The sequence below is a fragment of the Carcharhinus amblyrhynchos genome, chromosome 2 (assembly GCF_965287045.1).
Source record: "Carcharhinus amblyrhynchos chromosome 2, sCarAmb.v2.hapA, whole genome shotgun sequence".
In the NCBI taxonomy this organism is placed as follows: Eukaryota; Metazoa; Chordata; class Chondrichthyes; order Carcharhiniformes; family Carcharhinidae; genus Carcharhinus; species Carcharhinus amblyrhynchos.
Window position 1 is genome coordinate 144,013,882 of NC_137325.1, and position 23,157 is coordinate 144,037,038.

Below are 23,157 nucleotides of genomic sequence, written 5' to 3' on the forward strand. Positions count from 1 at the left end.
AGCCTGCCCCGCCATTCAATAAGATCATGGCTGATCTGTTGTGGCTCAGTTCCACTTTCCCGCCCTCTCCCCATAACCCTTAATCCCCTCTCTTATCAAGAACCCATCAACCCGCTTCTTAAAAATATTTAGCGAGGCAGCCTCCACCACTTCAACGGGCAGAGAATTCCAGAGATTCACCACCCTTTGAGTGAAGAAGTTCCTCCTCAACTCCGTTCTAAACCGCCTCCCCTTTATCTTGAGGCTGTGCCCCCTAGTCCTACTGTCTTTTTTGAGCGGGAAGAGTCTCTCCACCTCTATCCTATCCATCCCATTCATCATCTTATACGTCTCAATGAGATCTCCCCTCATTCTTCTAAACTCTAACGAGTACAAGCCTAGTTTATTCAGCCTCTCCTCATAGCTCAATCCCCTCAACTCCGGTATCAGCCTAGTAAACCTCCTCTGCACTCCCTCCAGGGCCAAAATATCCTTGCGCAGGTGCGGCGCCCAAAACTGCACACAGTACTCCAGCTGCGGCCTCACCAATGCCCTATACAGCTGCAGCAAGACCTCCCTACTTTTATATTCAATCCCCCTCGCTATGAAGGCCAGCATCCCATTCGCCTTCCTGACCACCTGCTGCACCTGCAGGCTGGGTTTTTGCGACTCATGGACAAGGACCCCGAGGTCCCTCTGCACCGTCGCCTGCTGCAGTTTTTCGCCACGTAAGTAATAGTCCTTCCTACCATTCTTCCTACCAAAGTGGACCACCTCACACTTGCCAACATTAAATTCCATTTGCCATTTCCTGGCCCATTCGCCCAGCCTATCTAGATCCTTCTGCAGACTCTCCACACCCTCTGCACAATTTGCCTTTCCCCCAATCTTGGTGTCATCAGCAAATTTCGACACCCTGCACTCGGTTCCCTCCTCCAGATCATCTATATAAATGGTAAATGAGAAAGCAGGATGAGGCTATTGAGTTGAATGATCAGCCATGATCATAATGAATGGCGGAGCAGGCTCGAAGGGCTAAACGGTCTAATCCTGCCCCTATCTTCTACGTAGTCCCCCTGACACTAAGTAACAATTTAGCATGGCTAATCAACCTAACCTGCACATCTTTGGAGCATGGGAGGAAACCGGAGCACCCAGAGGAAACCCACGCAGACACGAGGAGAATGTGTGAACTCGACATAGGCAGTGACCCGAGCCGGGAATTGAGCCCAGGTCCCTGGTGCTGTGAGGCAGCAGTGCTAACCCACTGTGCCACCGTGCTGCCCCAAGTTGTCGTGGAAGTGGACAGCCAAGGAAATAAAAACAGAAAATGCTGGAAAATCTCAGCAGGTCTGGCAGTATCTGTGGAGAGAGATAAACAGAGTTAACGTTTCGAGTCAAATAAGCAAAGATATGAGGAATATGATGAAAGATAGAAGGGGTTTACACTGGTCAAAAGGAGCTGGCTTCTGTTAGCCCCTAACAGCACTGTGGGTGTACCTACACCACAGGGACTGCAGCAGTTCAAGAAGGCATCTCACCACCACCTTCTCAAGGCCAATTAGGAATGGGCTTTCACCCATATCCTGTTAAAAGAACCTTAACACATGTAATAGCATTGTGGTTATGTTACGGGACTAGTAATCCAGGGGCTAGGTTACCTGATCCAGGACTGACATGGCAGCACAGTGGTTAGTACTGTTGCCTCACAGCGCTAGGGACCTGATTCAGTTCCTGCCTTGGGTGGCTGTGCATATTTTCCCGGTGTCTCCATGGGTTTCCTCCCGTTGCTCCGGTTTCCTCCCACACTCCCAAAGATGTGCAGGTTAGGTTGACTGGCTATGATAAATTGACCCTTAGTGTCAGGGGAACTAATATGTGGGGTTATGAGGATAGGGTCTGGGTGGGATTGTGGTCGGTGCAGACTCGATGGGCTGAATGAAAGATGGCCCCCTGCACTGTAGGGATTCTATAAGAAACAAAAGCTCAATTTACAACAATGTGGTTGACTCTTAACTGTGTTTTGAAATGGTCTAGCAAGCTACTCAGTTGCAATCAAGGAGATGGCTCCCCACCACCTTCTCGAGATAAATGCTAGCCTTACCAGTGACCCCCTACATCCATGAGTGAATGAAAAAGCTGCCCATGTTTGACGTGGAATCATTAATCGAATTCGTGGAATCCAGAGCTGAAGCATGGAGCAGACATTTGAAAGCCTCGTGAATAAAACCTGTGTAACGAGTGTCATCTCTGCGTAGCTCCGAGATGTTAAATATACAACAACAGGGACTGCACAAAATGGATCTTCATGTATTGGGTTGATTCTGATCAGCTACCAAATCTGCCCTGTATTTGCCCCCAGTTCCATTAGACAAACAAAGGAGGAGGCAACTCAACAGGTGGGAGATTCACTCTTTATTTACTGAAGAAATCTTTGATACCAGAGGGTTAGTACTCAGCATTTCCAAAGAGTTTTTGATAAAACAAGTCAGTGAAAATATCTGGAGCAGAGGAATCCGCCAATAGCATAGTGAGGGAGGTGGTGATGTAATGGCAATGTCACTGGACTAATAATCCAGAGAGCCACGTTAATGTTCTGGGGACACGGGTTCGAATCCCACCACAGCTGCTGGTGGGATTTGAATTTAATTAATACAACGTGGAATTTAAAAACTTTGAAACCATTGGCGATTGTTGTAAAAACCCATCCGGTTCATTAATGGCCCTTGAGGGAAGGAAATCAGCCGTCCTTACCCCAGTCTGGCCTACGTGTGACTCCAGAGCCACAGCAATGTGGGTGACCCTCAACTGCCCTCAGAAATGGCCCGGCGAGCCACTCAGTTCAAAGGGCAATTAGAGATGGGCAACAAATGCTGGTTGGCATTGCCAGCGATGCCCAAATCTCATGAAAGAATGAAGTTGAAAGGATATTGATAGAAATCAGTAACAATATCCCCAGTTCACCACTGGAATAGTGACACAACCATTTCAGGTCAAAGTATTTTTGTTTAGTTGTTACGTTAACAATTCCTCTGCCCCTTCAAAATTAGAAATAATTATTCACGACACATCAGTAGATAGTAAGTTCTAACAATTCCCCTTTCTCTCTTACAGATATTATTATTTTTCCACCCACGCTGTATTTCCCCCACTCCCACCATCCTGCCACCCAGCACCTGATACATTTTGTTATACTCTAAAGGCTTAATTCAGTTTTTCTGGCCTCTTAGACTTCATGATGAGGGTGCCTGGGCTGGGGTATGCCCAAGGGTTTTCTGGTGAATGAGTTAATTCTCCCAGTTACAGAGTGGCAGTCACATCTCAGATCAGTAAAGCAACACTCGACTGGTTTCAGACCTACCCGCCAACCCAAGCACTCCAAGTGTTCCTGAGTGATGGAAGGGGGTATCTGAGGATATCTGGGCGCAATGGTTAGTTGCTGCCTCCCAGTGTAACCCGGGTTCGATTCTGGCCTCAGGTGACTATCTATGTGGAGACACGGGGGAGAATGTGCAACCTCCACACAGACAGTGACCCAAGGTGGGGATCGAACCCAGCTCCCTGGCGCTGTGAAGCAGCAGTGCTAACCCACTGTGCCACCCCTTCTCAACTAGGAATGGGCAATAAATGCTGACCTTGCCAGCGATGCTCACACCTCAAGAACAATTATTTTAAAAAACCATTAACGTTAAGGAAACATTAATCGGGGTTGATGCAGTGGAGATGTTTTCGCTTGTGGGAGAGAGCAGCAGTAGATGTGCTTTTCCAAACGATACCTAAAAGCCACTCACCAGAAATTCCCAGAGAGTGACAAGGAATGATCGAGATAATAAGCATAGATGCGTTTAAGAGAAAGCTAGAAAGATGTCAGGGGTAAGTTTTTCACTCAGAGGGTGGTGAGTGAGTGGAATCGGCTGCCGTCAGTGGTGGTGGAGGCGAACTCGCTGGGGTCTTTTAAGAGACTTCTGGATGAGTATATGGGATTTAATGGGATTGAGGGTTATAGACAGGCCTGGTAGGTAGGGATATGATCAGCGCAACTTGTGGGCCGAAGGGCCTGTTTGTGCTGTAGTTTTTCTACATTCTAGATCAGCAAAAGAAGATTATGGGAGGAGATCTAAGTGAAAATTAAACACTAGCATTGGGCTGAATGAATAATCCGATTAGCACAGTTTTATGGAGGAAATGTAGAAACAAGAAAACGCTGGAAACACGGGCTCGGTAAACTCGGTTCGAAATGTGTACAAGTGTTGGAGAGCGTCGGCAACCTGGTAAAATGCCACATAGCCCGACTCGTAATCCAACTCAACTTGGAACCTGGTGTACACCGGCTCCTTAATGATGTCAATGTGGAAGCCATTGTGGCTGGCAGTGAGTGTGCCGTGATTCAGGTGAATGCACCACGCTTTGCCCGAGTTTGTTAAGTCAGAGCGCTCGCCCTCCCGAGCTATGCTCCCGTACGCTATCCCGATTCCCCAGGCAATGCCCTCAGCCTGCACCACCCAGGAGTGGTACCCCGAAGTGAAACTCTGGCAGCAGAGGATCTGGCGGTGGGTGCGGAACCTCTCGGGATTGCTCGGGTAAGGCTGCAGATCGTAGCCAAACGACAGCGAGCGGGCATCTTCAGAGACGGTCAGGAACCAGTAGGCAGTTTTGGTGTCCAGGGTGAGGCGTGACCATTCACCTAGGGAAGGAAGGACATGTAGATAGTTAGTCCACGACCAATGACTGAAGGACAGAGTTGGCAGTGTGATTCCTGTAGCCAACAACCAAACTGTGTTGAATCTATCCACATTTTCATTTTGTTTGTTAAAAAAAACTAGGAGTTTTCTTATTAAAACAGTCAAATTATGTCCCTCGCTGATAGAAAAACCTACTAGGCCTATCTAGAGCCCTCAATCCCACTAAATCCCATGTACTCATCCTCCTGGCTGGGCTAAGGAGACACAATTTCCTTTACAAATGTAATCGCCAAAAGCCATGTTTCCATCTAGTTTGGTAAAAATTGTGCTATTTGCCAGCCTTGCTAGACCCTACGCACCCCAGACATTCTCTCTTCCACCTTCTTCCGTCAGGAAAAAGATACAAAAGTCTGACGTCAACCAGCCGACTCAAGAACAGCTTCTTCCCTGCTGCTGTCAGACTTTTGAATGGACCTACATCGCTTTAAGTTGGTCTTTCTCTACACCCGAGCTATGACTGTAACACCACATTCTGCACCCTCTCCTTTCCTTCTCTATGAACGGTATGCTTTGTCTGTATTTTTTTATTCATTCGTGGGACTTAGGCATCGCTGGCTGGCCTGCATTTATTGCCCATCCCTAGTCACACGTAGGCCAGACCAGGTAAGGACGGCAGATTTCCTTCCCTAAAGGACATTAGAGAACCAGATGAGTTCTTCTAACAATCATAGAATCATAGAAACCCTCCAGTACAGAAAGAGGCCATTCAGCCCATTGAGTCTGCACTGACCACAATCCCACCCAGGCCCTACCCCCATATCCCTACATATTTCACCCACTAATCCCTCTAACCTACACATCTCAGGACACTAAGGGGCAATTTTAACATGGCCAATCAACCTAACCCACACATCTTTGGACTGTGGGAGGAAACGGGAGCACCCGGAGGAAACCCACACAGACACGAGGAGAATGTGCAGATTCCACACAGACAGTGACCCAAGCTGGGAATCGAACCCAGGTCCCTGGAGCTGCGAAGCAGCAGTTCTAACCCACTGTGCTACTGTGCCGCCCTCGACAACGGTTTCATGGTCATCAGTAGATTCTTAATTCCAGATTTTCTTTTTATATTGAATTCAAATTCCACCACCTGCTGTGGCGGGATTCGAACCCTGGTCTCCAGAACATTGGCTGAGATTCTGGATTGATAGTCTAGTGATAATGCCACTAAGCCATCATCTCCCCTAGTCTCTGCTAATCTGTATAGCGCGCAAGAAACAATATTTTTAACTGTATGTTAATACATGTGACATTAATAAATCAATTCAAATTAAAATTATATAGCAGCCCCAATGCAGTAAAACATCCCAAGGTGCTTGTGGGTAGGCAGGAAGTGAGAGAATTTAAAGGAGAAACTGTTGAGTGAGAGAAGAAATTGAGCCACACGGAGAGGAGGTGGGACAATGTTGGTTCTGTTCTCTCTCCACAGATGCTGCCAGACCTGCTGAGATTTTCCAGCATTTTCTGTTTTGTTCCAGGACCCTTCACAGGATCAGAATTTTAATAAATAATAGATGGGCGGTAAGAGGAGTAATCAGTGCTGCTTAAATTAACCCCCCCGTCCCTGTCCATAACAACTGATTTCTCTACATGTCTACATCTGTTTTCATCTACAATCTCCATGTCTGTGTGTTCTTGTATCATAAGAACATAAGAAATAGGAGCAGGAGTAGGCCATCTAGCCCTTCGAGCCTGCCCCGCCATTCAATAAGATCATGGCTGATCTGAAGTGGATCAGTTCCACTTTCCCACTTTCTCCCCATAACCCTTAATTCCCTTTATCGATATTGATATCTCCATGTATGTGTTTTAGTCTGTATCTCTGTGTGAGTGTGCACTTTTCTATCTATAATTGGTCCCTGTCTTTACGTGTTTATCATAAGATGATTCTACACAGAGGGAGGCCATTTGATCCAATATTCCTGTGCTAGCCCATAGAAACTAGAAGCAGGAGTAGGCCATTTGGCCCTTCGAGCCTGCTCTGCCGTTCATTTTGATCAATAGTGACAGGACTTTGTTATCACATCAGACAGTGCAGCACTCGCTCAGCTTTGCAGCAGAGTATATGCCCACATTGTTTTTTTCATTCATTCATGGGACGTGCACATCACTGACTGGGCCAGCATTTATTGCCCATCTCTAGTTGCCCTTAGAGGGCAGTTGAGAGTCAACCACATTGCTGTGGCTCTGGAGTCGCACGTAGGCCAGACCAGGCTAAGTATGGCAGATTTCCTTCCCTAAAGGACATGAGTGAATCATAGAAATCCCTACAGTGCTGAAGGAGGCCATTCAGCCCATCAAGTCTGTACCGACCACAATCCCACCCAGGCCCTATCTCCATAACCCTGCACGTTTACCCAACTAATTCTCCCTGACACTCGGATCAATTTAGCATGGCCAATCAACCTAACCCATAGGAGGAAACTGGAGCACCCAGAGGAAACCCACGCAGACACAGAGGGAACGTACAAACTCCACATTGACAGTGACCGGAGGCCGGAATTGAATCTGGATCCCTGGCGCTGTGAGGCAGGAATGCTAACCACTGTGTCACTGTACCGTACAGATGGGCTTTTCCGACAATCGATTACATCCTTCATTCCAGATACTTTTTATTGAATTCGGATTCCACCATCTGCCCTGGTGGGATTCGAACCCAGGTTCCCTGCTGTGCACTTGAACCCACAACCTTCTGATTCGGGCAAGAGTGCTACTGACGGAGCCACAGTGGAGATAGGAACAAGTTCAGCAAGGGAATTCCAGAGCTTAGGGCCCAGATGATGGAGGTGGGGGTGGGAGGTGAATGTAGGTTGGTGAGCGCAGTGGGTGGGAGGGACTCGGTGAGAGTTGGCTTGCTGGCAGCAGAGGTTTGGATGAGTGCAACTTTAACAGAGAGCGGATGATGGGAGGCCAGGGATTGGGCTATTCAAGTCTGGTAGATGAGGACTTCTACAGCGGAAGAGCTGAGACAGGGGTGACCTTACGGGGGAAAAAGGAAAGATTGCATCTCTTTCGCAACTACCAAACTCACTAAAGCTCTTTACACCCAGTGACGTGTCCCCTCTGAGCCCTCTGTCAATTATCTGAATCTGTTCAGTGGAGTCAATGGGCCAAATGGCCTCATTCTCTCTCTGGACTGAAAATCTTCTTTGGTGTTTCCAGACGGTGAGAATCAGGCTGCGGCCTTTGCCTTATTGGAAGTAGTTTAGCCGCTCATGGCTCTGTGAGATCCTCACTTCAGCAAAATGTGGCATCCAGTCACATTTCGGAGGTTAAGAAATCCTTGAAAACAGGAAGATGAATTTCCCGCACTGCCATCTTTGTTACATCTGAGGGACAGTCTGGGGGAAGCTCTCTGCTACAGTAACTGTTCGGTAGCCAGTGCTGCTGACTGCTTGCCATTCCAGTTTGTTACATTGTCTCTACTCAATCTCCGCTGATTTCCCTGTGCATTTTTCCGTGATAGCTTCCTCTCATTATGCACCACCCCATTCATTCTCCGCCATATACTCTTTCCATCCGTATCTTACCCTGTGTTCGTTACCCTTGAAAAGTTCACATTTTTCTGACACATATTGGAAACAATTTGCTGCAAAAAACATTCTCCTCAACTTCACATTGAGTTATTTTTTGGACTTATTGGCTTAAATCCACATCCGACTGTTAAAAGTTTAAAGTTTATTTGTTAAGTGTCACAAGTCGGTTTACATTAACACGGCAATGGAGTTGCTGTGAAAATCCCCTAGTTGCCACACTGCGGCGCCTGTTCGGGTACACTGAGGGAGAATTTAGCACCGCCAATGCACCTAACTAGCACACCTTTCAGATTGTGAACATAGAACAGTACAGCACAGTACAGGCCCTTCAGCCCTCAATGTTGTGCTGAGCTATGTCCAATCCCAAGATCAAGCTATCCCACTCCCTATCATTCTGGTGTGCTCCATGTGCCTATCCAATAACCACTTGAAAGTTCCTAAAGTGTCCGACTCCACTATCACAGCAGGCAGTCTATTCCACACCCCAACCACTCTCTGAGTGAAGAATCTACCTCGGACATCCCTCCTATATCTCCCACCATCAACCTTATAGTTAGGCCCCCAGTAACAGCTACATCCACCCGAGGAAATAGTCTCTGCACGTCCACTCTATCTATCCCTCTCATCATCTTATAAACCTCTACTAAGTCGTGGGAGAAAACTGGAGCACCTGGAGGAAACCCACACAGATACGGGGAGAATGTGCAGACTCCACACAGACAGTGACCCAGGCTGGGAATTGAACCCAGCACTGTGAGGCAACAGTGCTGACCACTCTGCCACCGTGCCACCCCCAACCCCACATACCTGCACTCTTGCCAGTAAAAGCAAGTTTCTCTTAATTTTTAGATCACAAACCCTCAGGTTTAAATTTCCCCTCAACCCTCTTTACTCTAAATGCCAGCTTCCACCATCTCTCCCTCTATCTGAGTCTGCCATTCCTCTTCTGTTGTTAGGGCACCTTTCTTTACCTTTCTGACTACAGAGGTCATTTTTACATAAAGAAAGACTAACTTGCATTTATATAGCGCCATTAACGACCACTGAATTTCCAAAGCACTTTATAGGCCATGACTGGGGATTGGTTGTAAACTGTTACAAAATCCCATCTAATGTCCTTTAGGGAAGGAAATCTGCTGTCCTTACCCTGTCTGGCCTACATGTGACTCCAGAACCACAGCAATGTGGTTGACTCTCAACTACCCTCTGAAATGGTTGAGCAAGACACTCAGTTCAAGGGGCAATTAGGGATGGGCAACAAATGCTGGCTGGTCTTGCCAGCGATGCCCACATTCTGTCAAAAAATACCAGGAGGAGCAGCTTTCAAAGAGGAAATGTATAGATTCCAGAATGAAACACTGGGGAAGTGGGACTAGTTGACCAATCCATTGGAAAAGCCAATTTTAACACCTGGAGCTGAGTTGCCTCTTCCCATGCAATGCTGTCCTTTGATTCTCTGGCCTGTGATCTGTCCATGTCTACCACTGTCTGAGTGCCTGCCTCTAATTGTACTTTAGCCTCTGCTAAAACACGTCTCATAGAACCCTACAGTGCAGAAAGAGGCCCTTCAGCCCATCGAGTCTGCACCGAACACAATCCCACCCAGGCCCTACCCCCATATCCCTACATATTATACCCACTAATCCCTCTAACCTACACGTTTCAGGACACTAAGGGGCAATTTCTTAACATGGCCAATCAACCTAACCCGCACATCTTTGGACTGTGGGAGGAAACCAGAGCGCCCGGAGGAAACCCACTTAGACACGGGGAGAATGTGCAAACTCCACACAGACAGTGACCCGAGCCGGGAATCGAACCCAGGTCCCTGGAGCTGTGGAGCAGCAGTGCTGACCACTGTGCTACCATGCCGTCTCCTTTCTTCCAGGGTCTTAAGGATATGTTCCAGCTGTGCACAAGGTTTATTGTGGCTTATATTTACAAGATGCACCTTCTTACCTATCATGTTGAGTATAATGGTGTAATAGACCATCGATCGGTCGATCAGTGACTTGACTTGTTCAGATACAGACCGTACATTGAAGGTTTCCTTGTGGACAGTTGGCATCACTTCAACCTGAAGCTCATTTGCTCTGGAACAAAAGAAATAAAAACCACTCGCACTTAGACATTTTTAATCATGATGCACCAGAATGTGGTCGGGCTCAACTTGATACCAAGTTACTCTAGGAAATATAGAAACTAGAAGCAGGAGTAGACCATCTGGCCCTTCGAGCCTGCTGTACCATTCATTTTGATCATAGCTGATCATCAAATTCAATATCCTAATCCTCCCCCTTCCTCCCATATCCCTTGATCCCTTTAGCCCCAAGAGCGATATCTAATTTCTTCTTGAAATCACGTAACGTTTTGGCCTCAACTCCATTCTGTGGGAGTGAATTCCACACATTCACCACCCTCTGGGTGAAGAAATTTCTCCTCACCCTCAGTTCTAAAAGTAGCACCGTCTGCCCTGGTGGGATTCGAACCCAGGTTCCCAGCTGTGCACTTGAACCCACAACCTTCTGATTCGGGCAAGAGTGCTACTGACGGAGCCACAGGGTATCTTCAATGTGAAGACAGGGTTTTGTCTCCAACAACTTGCTAATTTTACTAACTGTTCTGATAGACAAGTGTGCAGGTTGTTGAGTTGCAGTAATTATTTGCTGTACAATAAAGTGAAACTTACTTGGAAATGAGTTGTCTTGATTTCTGATGGGAGGAAAAAAAGAGAGAGAAAGTTAGAGCATTGAGTTGATACAGTGAAATAAAACAAAGTTAGGCTGTTATTAAACTGATCCGATCTTAAAAGTTTCTTTTCAATCATTCGCAAGGTGTGGTGACGCTGGCTGGGTCAGCATTTGTTGCCCATTCTTAATTTCCCCTTGAACTGAGTGTCTCCCTCAGCCATTTCAGAGGGCAGTTGAGAGTCAACCACATTGCTGTGGCTCTGGAGCCACGTGTAGGCCAGACCGGGTAAGGATGGCAGATTTCCTTCCCTAAAGGACGTCAGTGAACCAGGTGGGTGAGTTAAGTGTACCCCAGTAAGCTATGAAGCCCCAGCATCGCTCACTAGAGAAATACAGGCACTTAGTGAAGCCACCTACAAGCCTCAACTTGTAACCATAGCAACATCCCCATTTGCCTGTTAATATAAAAGAAGTTTGACCATAAAAAGTCATGACCATAGAACATTAATGTTTGTGAGCAGGAAATAGGTACTCAAGCGTAATGTTTAATATACCAGTGGGTTGTAGATGTGATACACCATGCACAAAATTCAGGTAAAAGCAAATTAATGGACGGGGAATGATTGTACACAGATATAATTCGTTTCAAATACATTTTTATATTAATTTTTAAATAAGTTTTGCATTTTCTTCAGACTTAGATACTGAAAGTTAACAGCAGTTTGTGAAGCAGATCCGGTTAACATGTAGGAATTTCTCTGCCCTACACACTGAGGACCCAGCAACTGAGCAACAACAGCACCGCCAGTGGTAGGTGGCTGTCATTACACTGTGACATGTTTACATAAGCTGTTTCCATTATAAATCTGGACATAGGAATTTATAATGGGGAGCAAAAAGTGACACAGAAGTGTGACAGTGAGGATTTTGTATATCAAAAGTGAGCACAAATCCAAGAGTTTTGATATGCGATCAGTTAATCACCCACAGAGTTATATTTCATAGAATCATAGTGTCAGGGGGATTAGTAAGGTAAATATGTAGGGTTACAGGGATAGGGGCTAGGTGGAATTGTTGTCAGTGTATGCTCAATGGGCCAAATGGCCTCTTTCTGCACTGTCATAGAATCCCTACAGTACAGAAGAGGTCATTCATCCTATCGAGTCTGCACTGACTCTCTGACAGAGTATCTTACCCACACCCTCTCTCCCACCCTAGCCCTGTAACTATGGTTAATCCATTTAACCTACACATCTTGGAACACTAAGGGGCAGTTTAACATGGTCAATCCACCTATCCTGCACACCTTTGCACTATGGAAGGAAACCCACACAGACACGGGGAGAATGTGCAAACTCCACACAGACAGTCACCCAAGGCCAGAATTGAATCTTGGTTCCTGGCGCTGTGAGGCAGCAGTGCTAACCACTGTGCCACCGTGCCACCCCGCATGGGAAGACAAGGAAGAATAGATAGGTATAATTTATAGATGAAGGTGTTACAGGGCAGGGTGTGCAGGTCAACCCTTTGCAATAATTTGTAACCTTGATGTGTATATTTTCATTATAAACTCCCATAGGGAGGTGATGGCCAAGTGGTGTTATTGCTGGACTATTAATCCAGAAACTCGGGGACCCGGGTTCAAATCCTGCCACAGCAGACAGTTAAATTTGAATTCAATGAAAGAAAATATCTGGAACTAAGAACCTGCTGTTGACCATGAAACCATTGTCAATTGTCGGAAGAACCCATCTGGTTCACTAATGTCCTTTAGGGAAGGAAATCTGCCAACCTTACCCGGTCTGGCCTACATGTGACTCCAGAGCCACAGCAATGTGGGTGACTCTTAGGTGTCCTCTAAAGGCAACTAGAGATGGGTAATAAATGCTGGCCCAGCCAGTGACACCCATGTTCCATGAATTAAAAAAAAACTTGTCCTGCTGTAATTAGAACCATAAAAAATTACAGCTCAGAAACAGGCCATTTGGCCCTTCTTGTCTGTGCCGAACCATTTTTTGCCTAGTCCCACTGACCTGCATCATATCCCCCCACACCCCTCTCATCCATGTACCTGTCCAAGTTTTTCTTAAATGTTAAAGGTGTTGACCACTTTATCCGGCAGCTCATTCCGCACTCCCACCACTCTCTGCGTGAAGAATCCCCCCCTAAAATTCCCTTTAAACTTCTCCCCTTTCACCCTCTGGTTTTTTTTCTCCCCTAGCCTCAGTGGAAAAAGCCTGCTTGCATTCACTCTATCTATACCCATCAAAATCTTATACACCTCTATCAAATCTCCCCTCATTCTTCTACGCTCCAGGGAATAAAGTCCTAACCCATTCAATCTCTCTCTGTAACTCAGAGGAGATGTTAGGGGTAAGTTTTTCACTCAGAGGGTGGCGAGTGAATGGAATCGGCTGCCGTTGGTGGTGGTGGAGGCGAACTCGCTGGGGTCTTTTAAGAGACTTCTGGATGAGTATATGGGATTTAATGGGATTGAGGGTTATAGATAGGCCTGGTAGGTAGGGATATGATCAGTGTAACTTGTGGGCCAAAGGGCCTGTTTGTGCTGCAGTGTTCTATGTTCTATGTAACATCCTTGTAAACCTTCTCTGCACTCTTTCAACCTTATTAATATTCTTCTTGTAATTAGGAGACCAAAACTGTACACAATACTCTAAATTCGGCCTCACCAATGTCTTATACAACCTCACCATAACATTCCAACTCTTTTATACTCAATACTTTGATTTATAAAGGCCAATGTTCCAAATTGATCCATTGAATCAGTGACGGCAGTATAGGGCTACCACTGGGACAGGTTCACAGAGATGAGATTCCATTCTGAATGTGGACTTGACAATTCATAATGTCAAAATAAAACTTTACATGAAGTAATGTTGGTTAGAATCCCTACAGCGCAGAAGGAGGCCATTCAGCCCATCAAGCCTGCACCGACAACAATCCCACCCAGGGCATCTATACCTGGAAAAATGACAGACGGTCGCATTGTGCCAAACCCTGGGCAGCATCATCTATCTCTCGGATCAAATCCATCCTCTCGTTCAAGGTTTTGGAACAGGAGCTACTCTCGGCTGTCAACCGGACTCCTTCCTCATCAATCATTTTCAGCACATTTTCTTCATCTTCCTCCAGGCTGTTCCTCCAGGCCAGAAACTTCTTCGAGAGGTTCCCTTGCAGTCGATTGATTTGCATCTGAAAGGTCAACTCATGGTCAGATCGAGACACTACACTCCTGGTGGTTGGGAAGGAGAGAGGGGTGGGGGTGGGTGGGGAGGAGAGAGTGGAGGAAAAGGGATGATGGAGAGGCTCTTTGGCCCATCGAGTCTGCACCAACACATGAAAGGTCGTGATGAACAGAGCAGCAGGTCGTGCCTGGGTTAGCGAATGCAATATCATCAACTGTTGTAAAAACCCATCTGTTTCACTAATGCCCTTTAGGGAAGGAAATCTGCCATCCTTACCCGGTCTGGCCTACATGTGACTCCAGAGCCACAGCAATGTGGGTGGCTCTCAACTACCCTCTGAAGTGGCCAAGCGAGACATTCAGTTCAAGGGCAATTAGGGATGGACAACAAATGCTGGCCTCGCCAGGGATACCCCTGTCCCCGAAAGAATAAATTAAGGAATCCTGACTAGTAACAACAACAACAACTTCCATTTATCTAGCACCTTTAATGCCATGAAACTTCCCAAGGACCATCGCCAAGTTTGACACCGAGCCTCATGAGGAGATTTCAGGTCAGACTTTGTCAATGCTTTTGACCAGGGCGTTAATGAGGTTGGAGGAATGGAGAGAGGGTGTTCCAGAGCTTGGGTCCAGGGAATTGAAGGCAAGGCCGCCAACGCTAGAGCGATTAAAATGGGCCAGAATTGGAGGAGGGCGAATATCTCCGAGGGTTGTTGGGCTGGAGGACATGAGGGAGGGTCAGAAATCCTGGGTCTTCAAACTCCCTCCAATGTCTCCGCTGGTGGCCCTGCATTCAACTGGCTGGTCCCGAGCTCTGGAATTCCCTCCCTGCCTCTCGACCTCACTTCCTTCCATTAAGACCCTCCTTAAGGAGATCCTATGAGGAGAGACTGAGGGATTTAGGGTTGTTTTCGTTGGAAAGAAGGCGGCTAAGAGGGGACCTTATTGAAACATATAAGATGATTAGAGGTTAAGATAGGGTGGACAGTGATAGCCTTTTTCCTCGGATGGAGAAAGCTAGCACGAGGGGGCATGGCTTTAAATTAAGGGGGGGTAGCTACAGGACGGATGTCAGGGGTAGGTTCTTTACCCAGAGGGTGGTGAGGGATTGGAATGCCCTGCCTGCTGCAGTTGTAAATGCGCCTAGTTTGGGGGCGTTTAAGAGATCTATGGATAGGTTTATGGACGAAAAGGGATTGGTATAGGCTAGTGGGTCATTGTTTTTGTAACTGGTCGGCGCAACATCGTGGGCCGAAGGGCCTGTTCTGCGCTGTAATGTTCTATGTTCTATGTTCTATGTTTAACACCCCATCTCTTTAACCCAGCTGTTGGACATCCGACCTAACATCTCCCAGTGTCACCCTTTGTATTATAATAGTCCTGTGAGAGGCCGCCTTGGGACCCTTCGCTGTGCAAATGGCGCTATGTAAGTTGTTGTTGTTGTATCCCTCATTGCCTTTGCGGAGGTGAAGACGAGGCGGGGCACCTTCTTAACCTGGTACCGGTTTGCTAAAACTGAGTGGGTTTCCAGGGACTGCACTCAATGGAGTTTAGAAGGGGGGATCTCATTGAAACTCACAGGATATTGAAAGGCCTGGATAGAGTGGACGTGGGGAAGATGTTTCCATTGGTGGGAGAGACTGGGATCCGAGGACGCAGCCTCAGGTTAAAGGGATAACCCTTTAGAACCGGGATGAGGAGGAATTTCGTCAGCCGGAGGGTGGGGAATCTGTGGAACTCATTGCCACAAAGGAAGCCAGGTCATTGAGTATACGGCTAACACGAGGGGACATAGGTTTAAATTGAGGGGTGGTAATTATAGGACGGATGTCAGAGGTAGGTTCTTTACCCAGAGGGCGTGGGATGCCCTGCCTGCAGCAGTTGTGGACTCGCCAACTTTAAGGGCGTTCAAATGGTCAGTGGTTAGGCATATGGATAACATTAGGATAGTTTAGGTTAGAGGGTCATTAGATTGGTTCCGCTGGTCGGCGCAACATCGAGGGCCGAAGGGCCTGTACTGCGCTGTAATGTTCTATGCTCTATATTTAACACAGAGATAGATAGGTTCTTGATTGGTAAAGGAATCAAAGGTCACAGGGAAAAGGCAGGAGAATGAGGTCAAGAAACTTACCAGCCATGATTGAATGGTGGAGCAGACTCAATGGGCCGAATGGCCTAATTCTACTCCTGTATCTTATGGTTTTATGGACAGGCAGTGAAGAGTCAGTCACGGTGATGTGGGATTGGAGTCACGTATAGGTGCAGACCAGGTAGCGATGGAAAGCCATCGTGAATGAATGGGTTGGGTCATTAATGAGAATCTGACAAATTCGCAATCACTCTTATTGCTACCTCCTTTCTCATTTCCAAATTTCTCACAGAAACTGGATTCAATGCTCATGCTTCCACTGTGGGATCAGAACTGGTGAGTTATAAAGGTTTACAGCATGGAAACAGGCCCTTCGGCCCAACTTGTCCATGCTGTCCTGTTTTTTTAAACCCTGAAGCTAATCCCAACTGCCCACATTTGGCCCATATCCCTCTACACCCACCTTACTAATGTTACTATCTAAAGGCTTTTTAAAAGACAGAATTGTACCCACCTCTACGACTACCTCTAGCAGCTTGTTCCAGACACTCATCACCCTCTGGGTGGAAAAATTGCCCATCTGGACACTTCTGTATCTCTCCCCTCCCATCTTATGCCCTCTAGTTTTAGACTCCCCTACCTTTGGGAAAAGATATTGACTATCTAGCTAATCTGTGCCCCTCATTAGTTTATAGACCTCTATAAGATCACCCCTCAGTCTCCTACGCTCCAGGGAAAAAATCCCAGTCTATCCGGCTTCTCCTTATGACTCAATCCATCAAGTCCCGGTAGCATCCTAGTAAATCTTTTCTAGACTCTTTCTGGTTTAATAATATCCTTTCTATAATAGGGTGACCAAAACTGTACACAGTGATCTTGAGATTAGATACAGAATCACTTTGACCACTAAACCCACTCCAGAGAGAGAGAAAGGACATTGTCTCTCCAAGAGAAACTTGGAATCACTGAGTATCTTCTACCTTCAGCTCATCTTCTGATTTTTGGAGATCTTGGTATTTGAAGTGGTAACTCTGCTGAATTTGTAGAAGATTCTTCACACTGTTTAACACTTTGTCCTGCAATGAGAGGAATGTGAATTCAAACGTAAGACTTGATTCAAGATTTGATGTCAGTGCTGACACTACTGGGCATGAGATGTTCAGTGGGCACACGGTGGCACAGTGGTTAACACTGCTGTTTCACAGCGCCAGGGACCCAGGTTCAATTCCCAGCTTGGATCACTGTCTGTGTGGAGACCGCATGTTCTCCTCGTGTCTGCGTGGGTTCCCTCCCACACTCCAAAGATGCACAGGAATGTGATTTGATCTGATTTATTATTGTCACACGTATTAGTATAGAGTGAAAAATATTGCTTCTTGTGCACTGTACAGACAAAGCACACCATTCATGGAGAAGGAAAGGAGAGAGTGCAGAATGTAGCGTTACAGTCATAGCTAGGGTGTAGAGAAAGATCAACTTAATGCAGAGTAGGTCCATTCAAAAGTCTGATGGCAGCAGGGAAGAAGCTGTTCTTGTGTCGGTTGGTACATGACCTCAGACTTTTGTACGGAAAAAGGTGAAAGAGAGAATGTCCGGATGTGTGGGGTCCTTGATTATGCTGACTGCTTTGCCAAGGCAGCGGGAAGGGTAGACAGAGTCAATGGATGGGAGACAGAATGAGACACAGAGACACAATGTGAGACTCAGAGAGAGAGAGAGAGAGCCAGAGAGACAGAGAGAAACAGAGAGAAACACAAAGAGAGACGCACAGAAAAACACAGAGAGAGAGACACAGAGAGAGACACAGAGATAGAGAAACACAGACAAGGAAACACATACAGAGAGAGGCAAAGAGAGAAAAAGATAATGAGAAAAAGAGACAGGGACGGCAAGAGAGAGAGACAGAAGGAGAGAGAGAGACAGAGATAGAGAGACATGGAGAGAGAGAGAGGCAGAGGAAGAGAGAGACAGGGAGAGAGAGAGAGAGACATGGAGAGAAAGAGAGACAGAGTGAGAGACAGGGAGAGAGACGGAGGGAGAGAGAGAGAGACAGAGAGACAGAGGGAGAGAGAGGGAGAGAGAGAGACAGAGGGAGAGAGAGAGAGAGAGAGACAGAGGGAGAGAGAGAGACAAAGAGAGAGAGACAGAGAGAAAGACAGCAAGAAAAAGACAAAGAGAAAGTCAGAAACAAACAAAGAGTCAGAGAGACAGAGACAGGGAGAGAGAGAGAGAAAGATACATGGAGAGAGAGAGAGAGACAAAGAGAGACAGAGGCAGACAGGGAGACAGAGAAGAAAGTAAGAGACAAAGAGATTAAGATTGAGAGAAAGTCAGAGATAGACAAAGAGGCAGAGAAAGAGACAGGGACAGAGAGAAAGATATAGAGAGAGAGAGAGAGACAGAAGCAAAGAGAGAGAGAGTGAAAATGACAGAGAGAGAGAGACAGAGAGGGACAGAGAGAGGACAGAGAGTCTCGAAGACTGAAACTGTAAGGGAAACCATTTAGTGGGTTCTGCTGTAAAGATCTTGGGAGAATATTAAAACTGAATGTTAAACTGCCCAGGTTGGGACTCAGATTCTTAACTGGGAATTCAGGAACTTGTCCTGATCTTTCCCAATGGATTCACAACAGAGCTTTTATTGTCAACTCTGTTCCTACCTTAATGGGGTTCAAAGACTTCCTAAAGCCTTACAGCTGTTGGGCAAAGGGGTAATAGGCATCCTCGGGTGGGCAGTTGGAGGTGGGTGAGTGACAGTCCTTCCTCCAGCCACGTCCCCATGCCCGATGTCTCCGAGTGTAACGGAGGTTTGATGTGACACTGTCAGGCCCAGTGCGGGGAAATGGTGCGCTGGGACACGCTCAGTGTCCAGTGTCTGGACTGTCCACTGCACAGTGTGAGGAGGAAGCAATCAAACAACAAAGTTTCTTTATTAGTGTCACATGGACGCTTACATTAACACTGCAATGAAGTTACTGTGAAAATCCCCTAGTCGCCACACTCTGGCGCCTGTTCGGGTACACGGAGGGGGAATTTAGCACGGCCAATGCACCCTAACCAGCACATCTTTCAGACTGTGGGGGGAAACCCACGCAGACACGGGGAGAATGTGCAGACTCCGCACAGACAGTGACCCAAACCAGGAATCGAACCCGATCCCTGGTGCTGTGAGGCAGCCGTGCTAACCACTGTGCCACCACTGTGACAGTGATCATACTCTGAAGAAATGGGAGCAGGAGGAGGCCATTCAGCCCATCCAAGCTGCTCCACCATGCAATTGGCTGCCCTGATGGTGGTCTCAACTCTCTGCCCCTCATACCCTTCCACTCCCTGGTCAATGAAAACTCCGACTAACTCAGCCCTCAATATATTCAGTGTCCCAGCCCCCACTGCTCTCTGGGGAAGAGAATTCCAAACATGAATCACTCACTGAGAGAAAAACTCCCCCCCACCTCCGTCTTAACTGCAAGATCTTTTGTTTTTAAAGCGGGCCCCCCTCCCGTTCTAGGTTCCTCCATTGGAGGTGGAGTGGGGAGGGTGGCACAGTGGTTAGCACTGCTGCCTCACAACGCCAGGGGCCCGGGTTCAGTTCCCAGCTTGGGTCACTCTCTGTGTGGATTTTGCACGTATAAATAAGCTTTACTTTGTCAACAACCCCTCAGAATCTTCGACCTTGGCCCAGCCCAGCGGCAACATTCAAAATCCTGCCTCAAATCCTTTGATTTTGTGTTGTATAACTGTGGAATGATAGTACAGTGTTACTGATTTAGAATGATAGGGGGACCAGCTAGGGGTAAATGGATGGGGTCTGGGTGGGATTGTGGTTGGCGCAGACTCGGTGGGCCGAATGGCCTTCTTCTGCACTATAGGAGTCTATGAAACTGTGCAGACAGAGGCCATTCAGCCCATTTTGCTTCTGCTGGCCTCTTGCAAGGACATTCCAGTTAGTCCTGCACTTCCTGCAGATCTTTCCCTTATAGATTCCTATTCAATTCCCTGCAGAAATTCTGACTGAATCTACCTCCGCTGTCCTCCCAGACAGTGCTTTCTATCAAGGCCATAATAACTCAATGTGTGAAATACAATCTTCGAATCCTGCCTCTGACTGCTTTACAAACTATTTTCAATCTCATTTAAATGTATTTAAAGTTTTTTTTTAGTTTATCTATTAGAACATAGGAACATAAGAAATAGGAGCAGGAGTAGGCCATCTAGCCCTTCGAGCCTGCCCCGCCATTCAATAAGATCATGGCTGATCTGAAGTGGATCAGTTCCACTTTCCCACTTTCTCCCCATAACCCTTAATTCCCTTGCCTACCAAAAACCTATCTACCCGCGTCTTAAATATATTTGGGGAGGGCCTCCACCACTTCAATGGGCAGAGAATTCCAGAGATCCCACCCTTTGAGTGAAGAAGTTCCTCCTCAACTCCATTCTAAACTGCCCCCCCCCACTTATTTTGAGGCTGTGCCCTCTAGCCCTGCTATCCTTTCTAAGCGGGAAGAATCTCTCTACCTCTACCCTATCCATCCCTTTCATTATTTTATTAGTGTCACAAATAGTCTTACATTAACACTGCAATGAAGTTACTGTGAAAAGCCCCTAGTTGCCACACTCTGGCACCTGTTCGGGGCGCACTGGGGGAGAATTTAGCACGGCCAATACACCCTAACCAGCACGTCTTTCATACTGTGGGAGGAAACCCGTGCAGATACGGGGGGAACGTGCAGTCTCATCACAGACAGTGACCTGAGCCTGGAACTGAACCCAGGAACCTGGCGCTGGGAGGCAGCAGTGCTAACCCACTCCTGTGTGAAATTAGTTCATCCTTATTCACATTGTCAATATCCCTCACGGTTTTGAAACCGACCCCAAGTCTGTTCCTTTTCTCCCTCCCTGCTCAAAGGAGGAGAATCCAATTTCTCCAAGACACTGAGGTCTACCCTGCCACTCACCTTAATCTGAGCTGCTGCCTTCTCCAGGCTCACCATTCTGTGAGATTTGTGTTTGCCTGTGATTGTACAGGGGTCACACACACACTCTCCATCATCTTCACAGTAAAACTCCAGCATCTCGTTATGCTCTGGGCACCGTTTCTCCGCAGGCTCCGTCGAGGCCTTCCCGAGCTTGTCGCACGCCGTGACCTCCTTCGGATCTTTCCCAGAGGAGGGAAGCTCGGCAGGGGGAGCCGAGACGGCAGCAGCCTCCTCTGGCTTGTCCGGATAGAGGAGACAGGGACCAGGTTCCAGGTTGGGGCCTAAGGGGCACAGCGGGCAGCATGCAGCACCCTCGACTGTTACCCGGGCCTGGGAATCCTTGATGCAGTTGGCGCAGAGGGAGTGCTTGCAAGGCAATCGCTCAGTAGGCTTGCCTGTGCCTTGGCACATGGCACAAGGCAGCTCCTGCTTAGCCGAAGCTGTGTTCTCCATCCTCACCACGAGCTTGGGAAGAGGCTTGGGCACAGCGGGAGAGCTCAACTCTGGAGAAGCAGCTTGCAAACTGACTGAGAGAGACTGGAGATTGACTTGTTACAATTCCAAGGTCAACCCTGGCTGGAGATTAACCCTTTGTAGGCCACAGTGGGAGATTAAGTCGACTACAACCACACTGTAAGGTTTATTTGTCGCAAGTAAGGCTTACATTAACACTGCAATGAAGTCACAGTGAAATTCCACACTTCAGCACCTGTTCGGGTCAATGTCACTAACCCTTTCAGACTGTGGGAGGAAACCAGAGCACCCAGAGGAAACCCACGCAGACACGGGGAGAACATGCAGGCTCCACACAGACAGTGACCCGAGCCGGGAATCGAACCCGCGCCCCTGGCGCTGTGAGGCGGCTGTGCTAACCACTGTGCCGCCCCATTGAGTCCCTCCTCATGTTAAATCGCTCTGTGGGATCTGGGACAATTCAGGTCCCCCGAATTCAGATTTATAACTTATTAAAAATTCTTTCACAGGATGTGAGTGTTACTGGAAGAGCTGCATTTATTTGGCAACCGGGTAGCGCAGTGGCACAGTGGTTAGCACTGCTGCCTCATAGCGCCAGGGACCCAGGTTTGATTCCCAGCTTGGGTCGGATTTTTAAGGAGATCTTTCTTGGTGCTCAGCAGAAATTTATTCCGATGGTCAAAAAGGACAGTAGGAGGAGAGGTAATAAGCCGTGGATAACGAAGGAGGTGAAGGAAAGTGTTAAATTAAAAGCGGAGGAATTTAGAGTAGCTAAGAGCAGTGGGCGAGAAGAGGATTGGGAGAGGTTTAAATGTCAACAAAGATTGACAAAGAAGTTGATAAGGAAGGGTAGGAGAAGCTATGAAGCTGGGCTAGCGCTTAATATAAAAAAGGATAGCAAGAGTTTTTATAAATATATAAAAAGGAAGAGGCTGGCTAGGGTGAATGTTGGTCCTTTAGAGGATGAGAAAGGGGACCTAGTGGTAGGGGATGGGGATATGGCTAAGGTCTTGAATAACTTTTTTGTTTCTGTCTTCACGGAGGAGGACGTGAATAATTTGCCGGGTGTTAGCGATGGAAAGGTGGTAGGACTGGAGGGTCTTAATGACATTACTGTTACTAGAGAGGTGGTGCGCGACAGACTGGAGGGGCTGATTGTGGACAAGTCCCCAGGACCGGATGGAATGCATCCGAGGGTTCTGAAAGAAATGGCAGAGGTGATAGTGGATGCCTTGGTGGTTATTTTCCAAACGTCACTGGATTCCGGGGAAGTGCCGGAAGATTGGAAAACGGCTAATGTTACGCCGTTGTTTAAGAAGGGTGCCAGGCAAAAGGCGGGGAATTATAGGCCGGTTAGTTTAACTTCTGTGGTAGGTAAAATGTTAGAATCCGTCATTAAGGAGGAAATAGCGAGGCATCTTGAAGGGAATTGCTTGATAGAGCAGACGCAACACGGTTTCATTA

At 47.2% G+C, this 23,157-nt stretch overlaps 1 protein-coding gene across 1 annotated transcript; it reads right to left on the reverse strand.

The window, feature by feature from the left end:
* Positions 1-4,142: 4,142 nt before the first annotated feature.
* On the reverse strand, positions 4,143-21,672 carry LOC145359937 (E3 ubiquitin-protein ligase TRIM7-like). The gene is made up of 6 exons (XM_080214819.1): positions 21,199-21,672; positions 17,225-17,320; positions 13,930-14,160; positions 10,947-10,969; positions 10,217-10,350; positions 4,143-4,663 (listed from the first exon to the last, which is right to left on the reverse strand). Exons 1-6 carry the CDS (start codon positions 21,670-21,672, stop codon positions 4,143-4,145), a joined length of 1,479 nt encoding a protein of 492 aa, XP_080070945.1.
* Between the last annotated feature and the right edge of the window lie 1,485 nt (positions 21,673-23,157).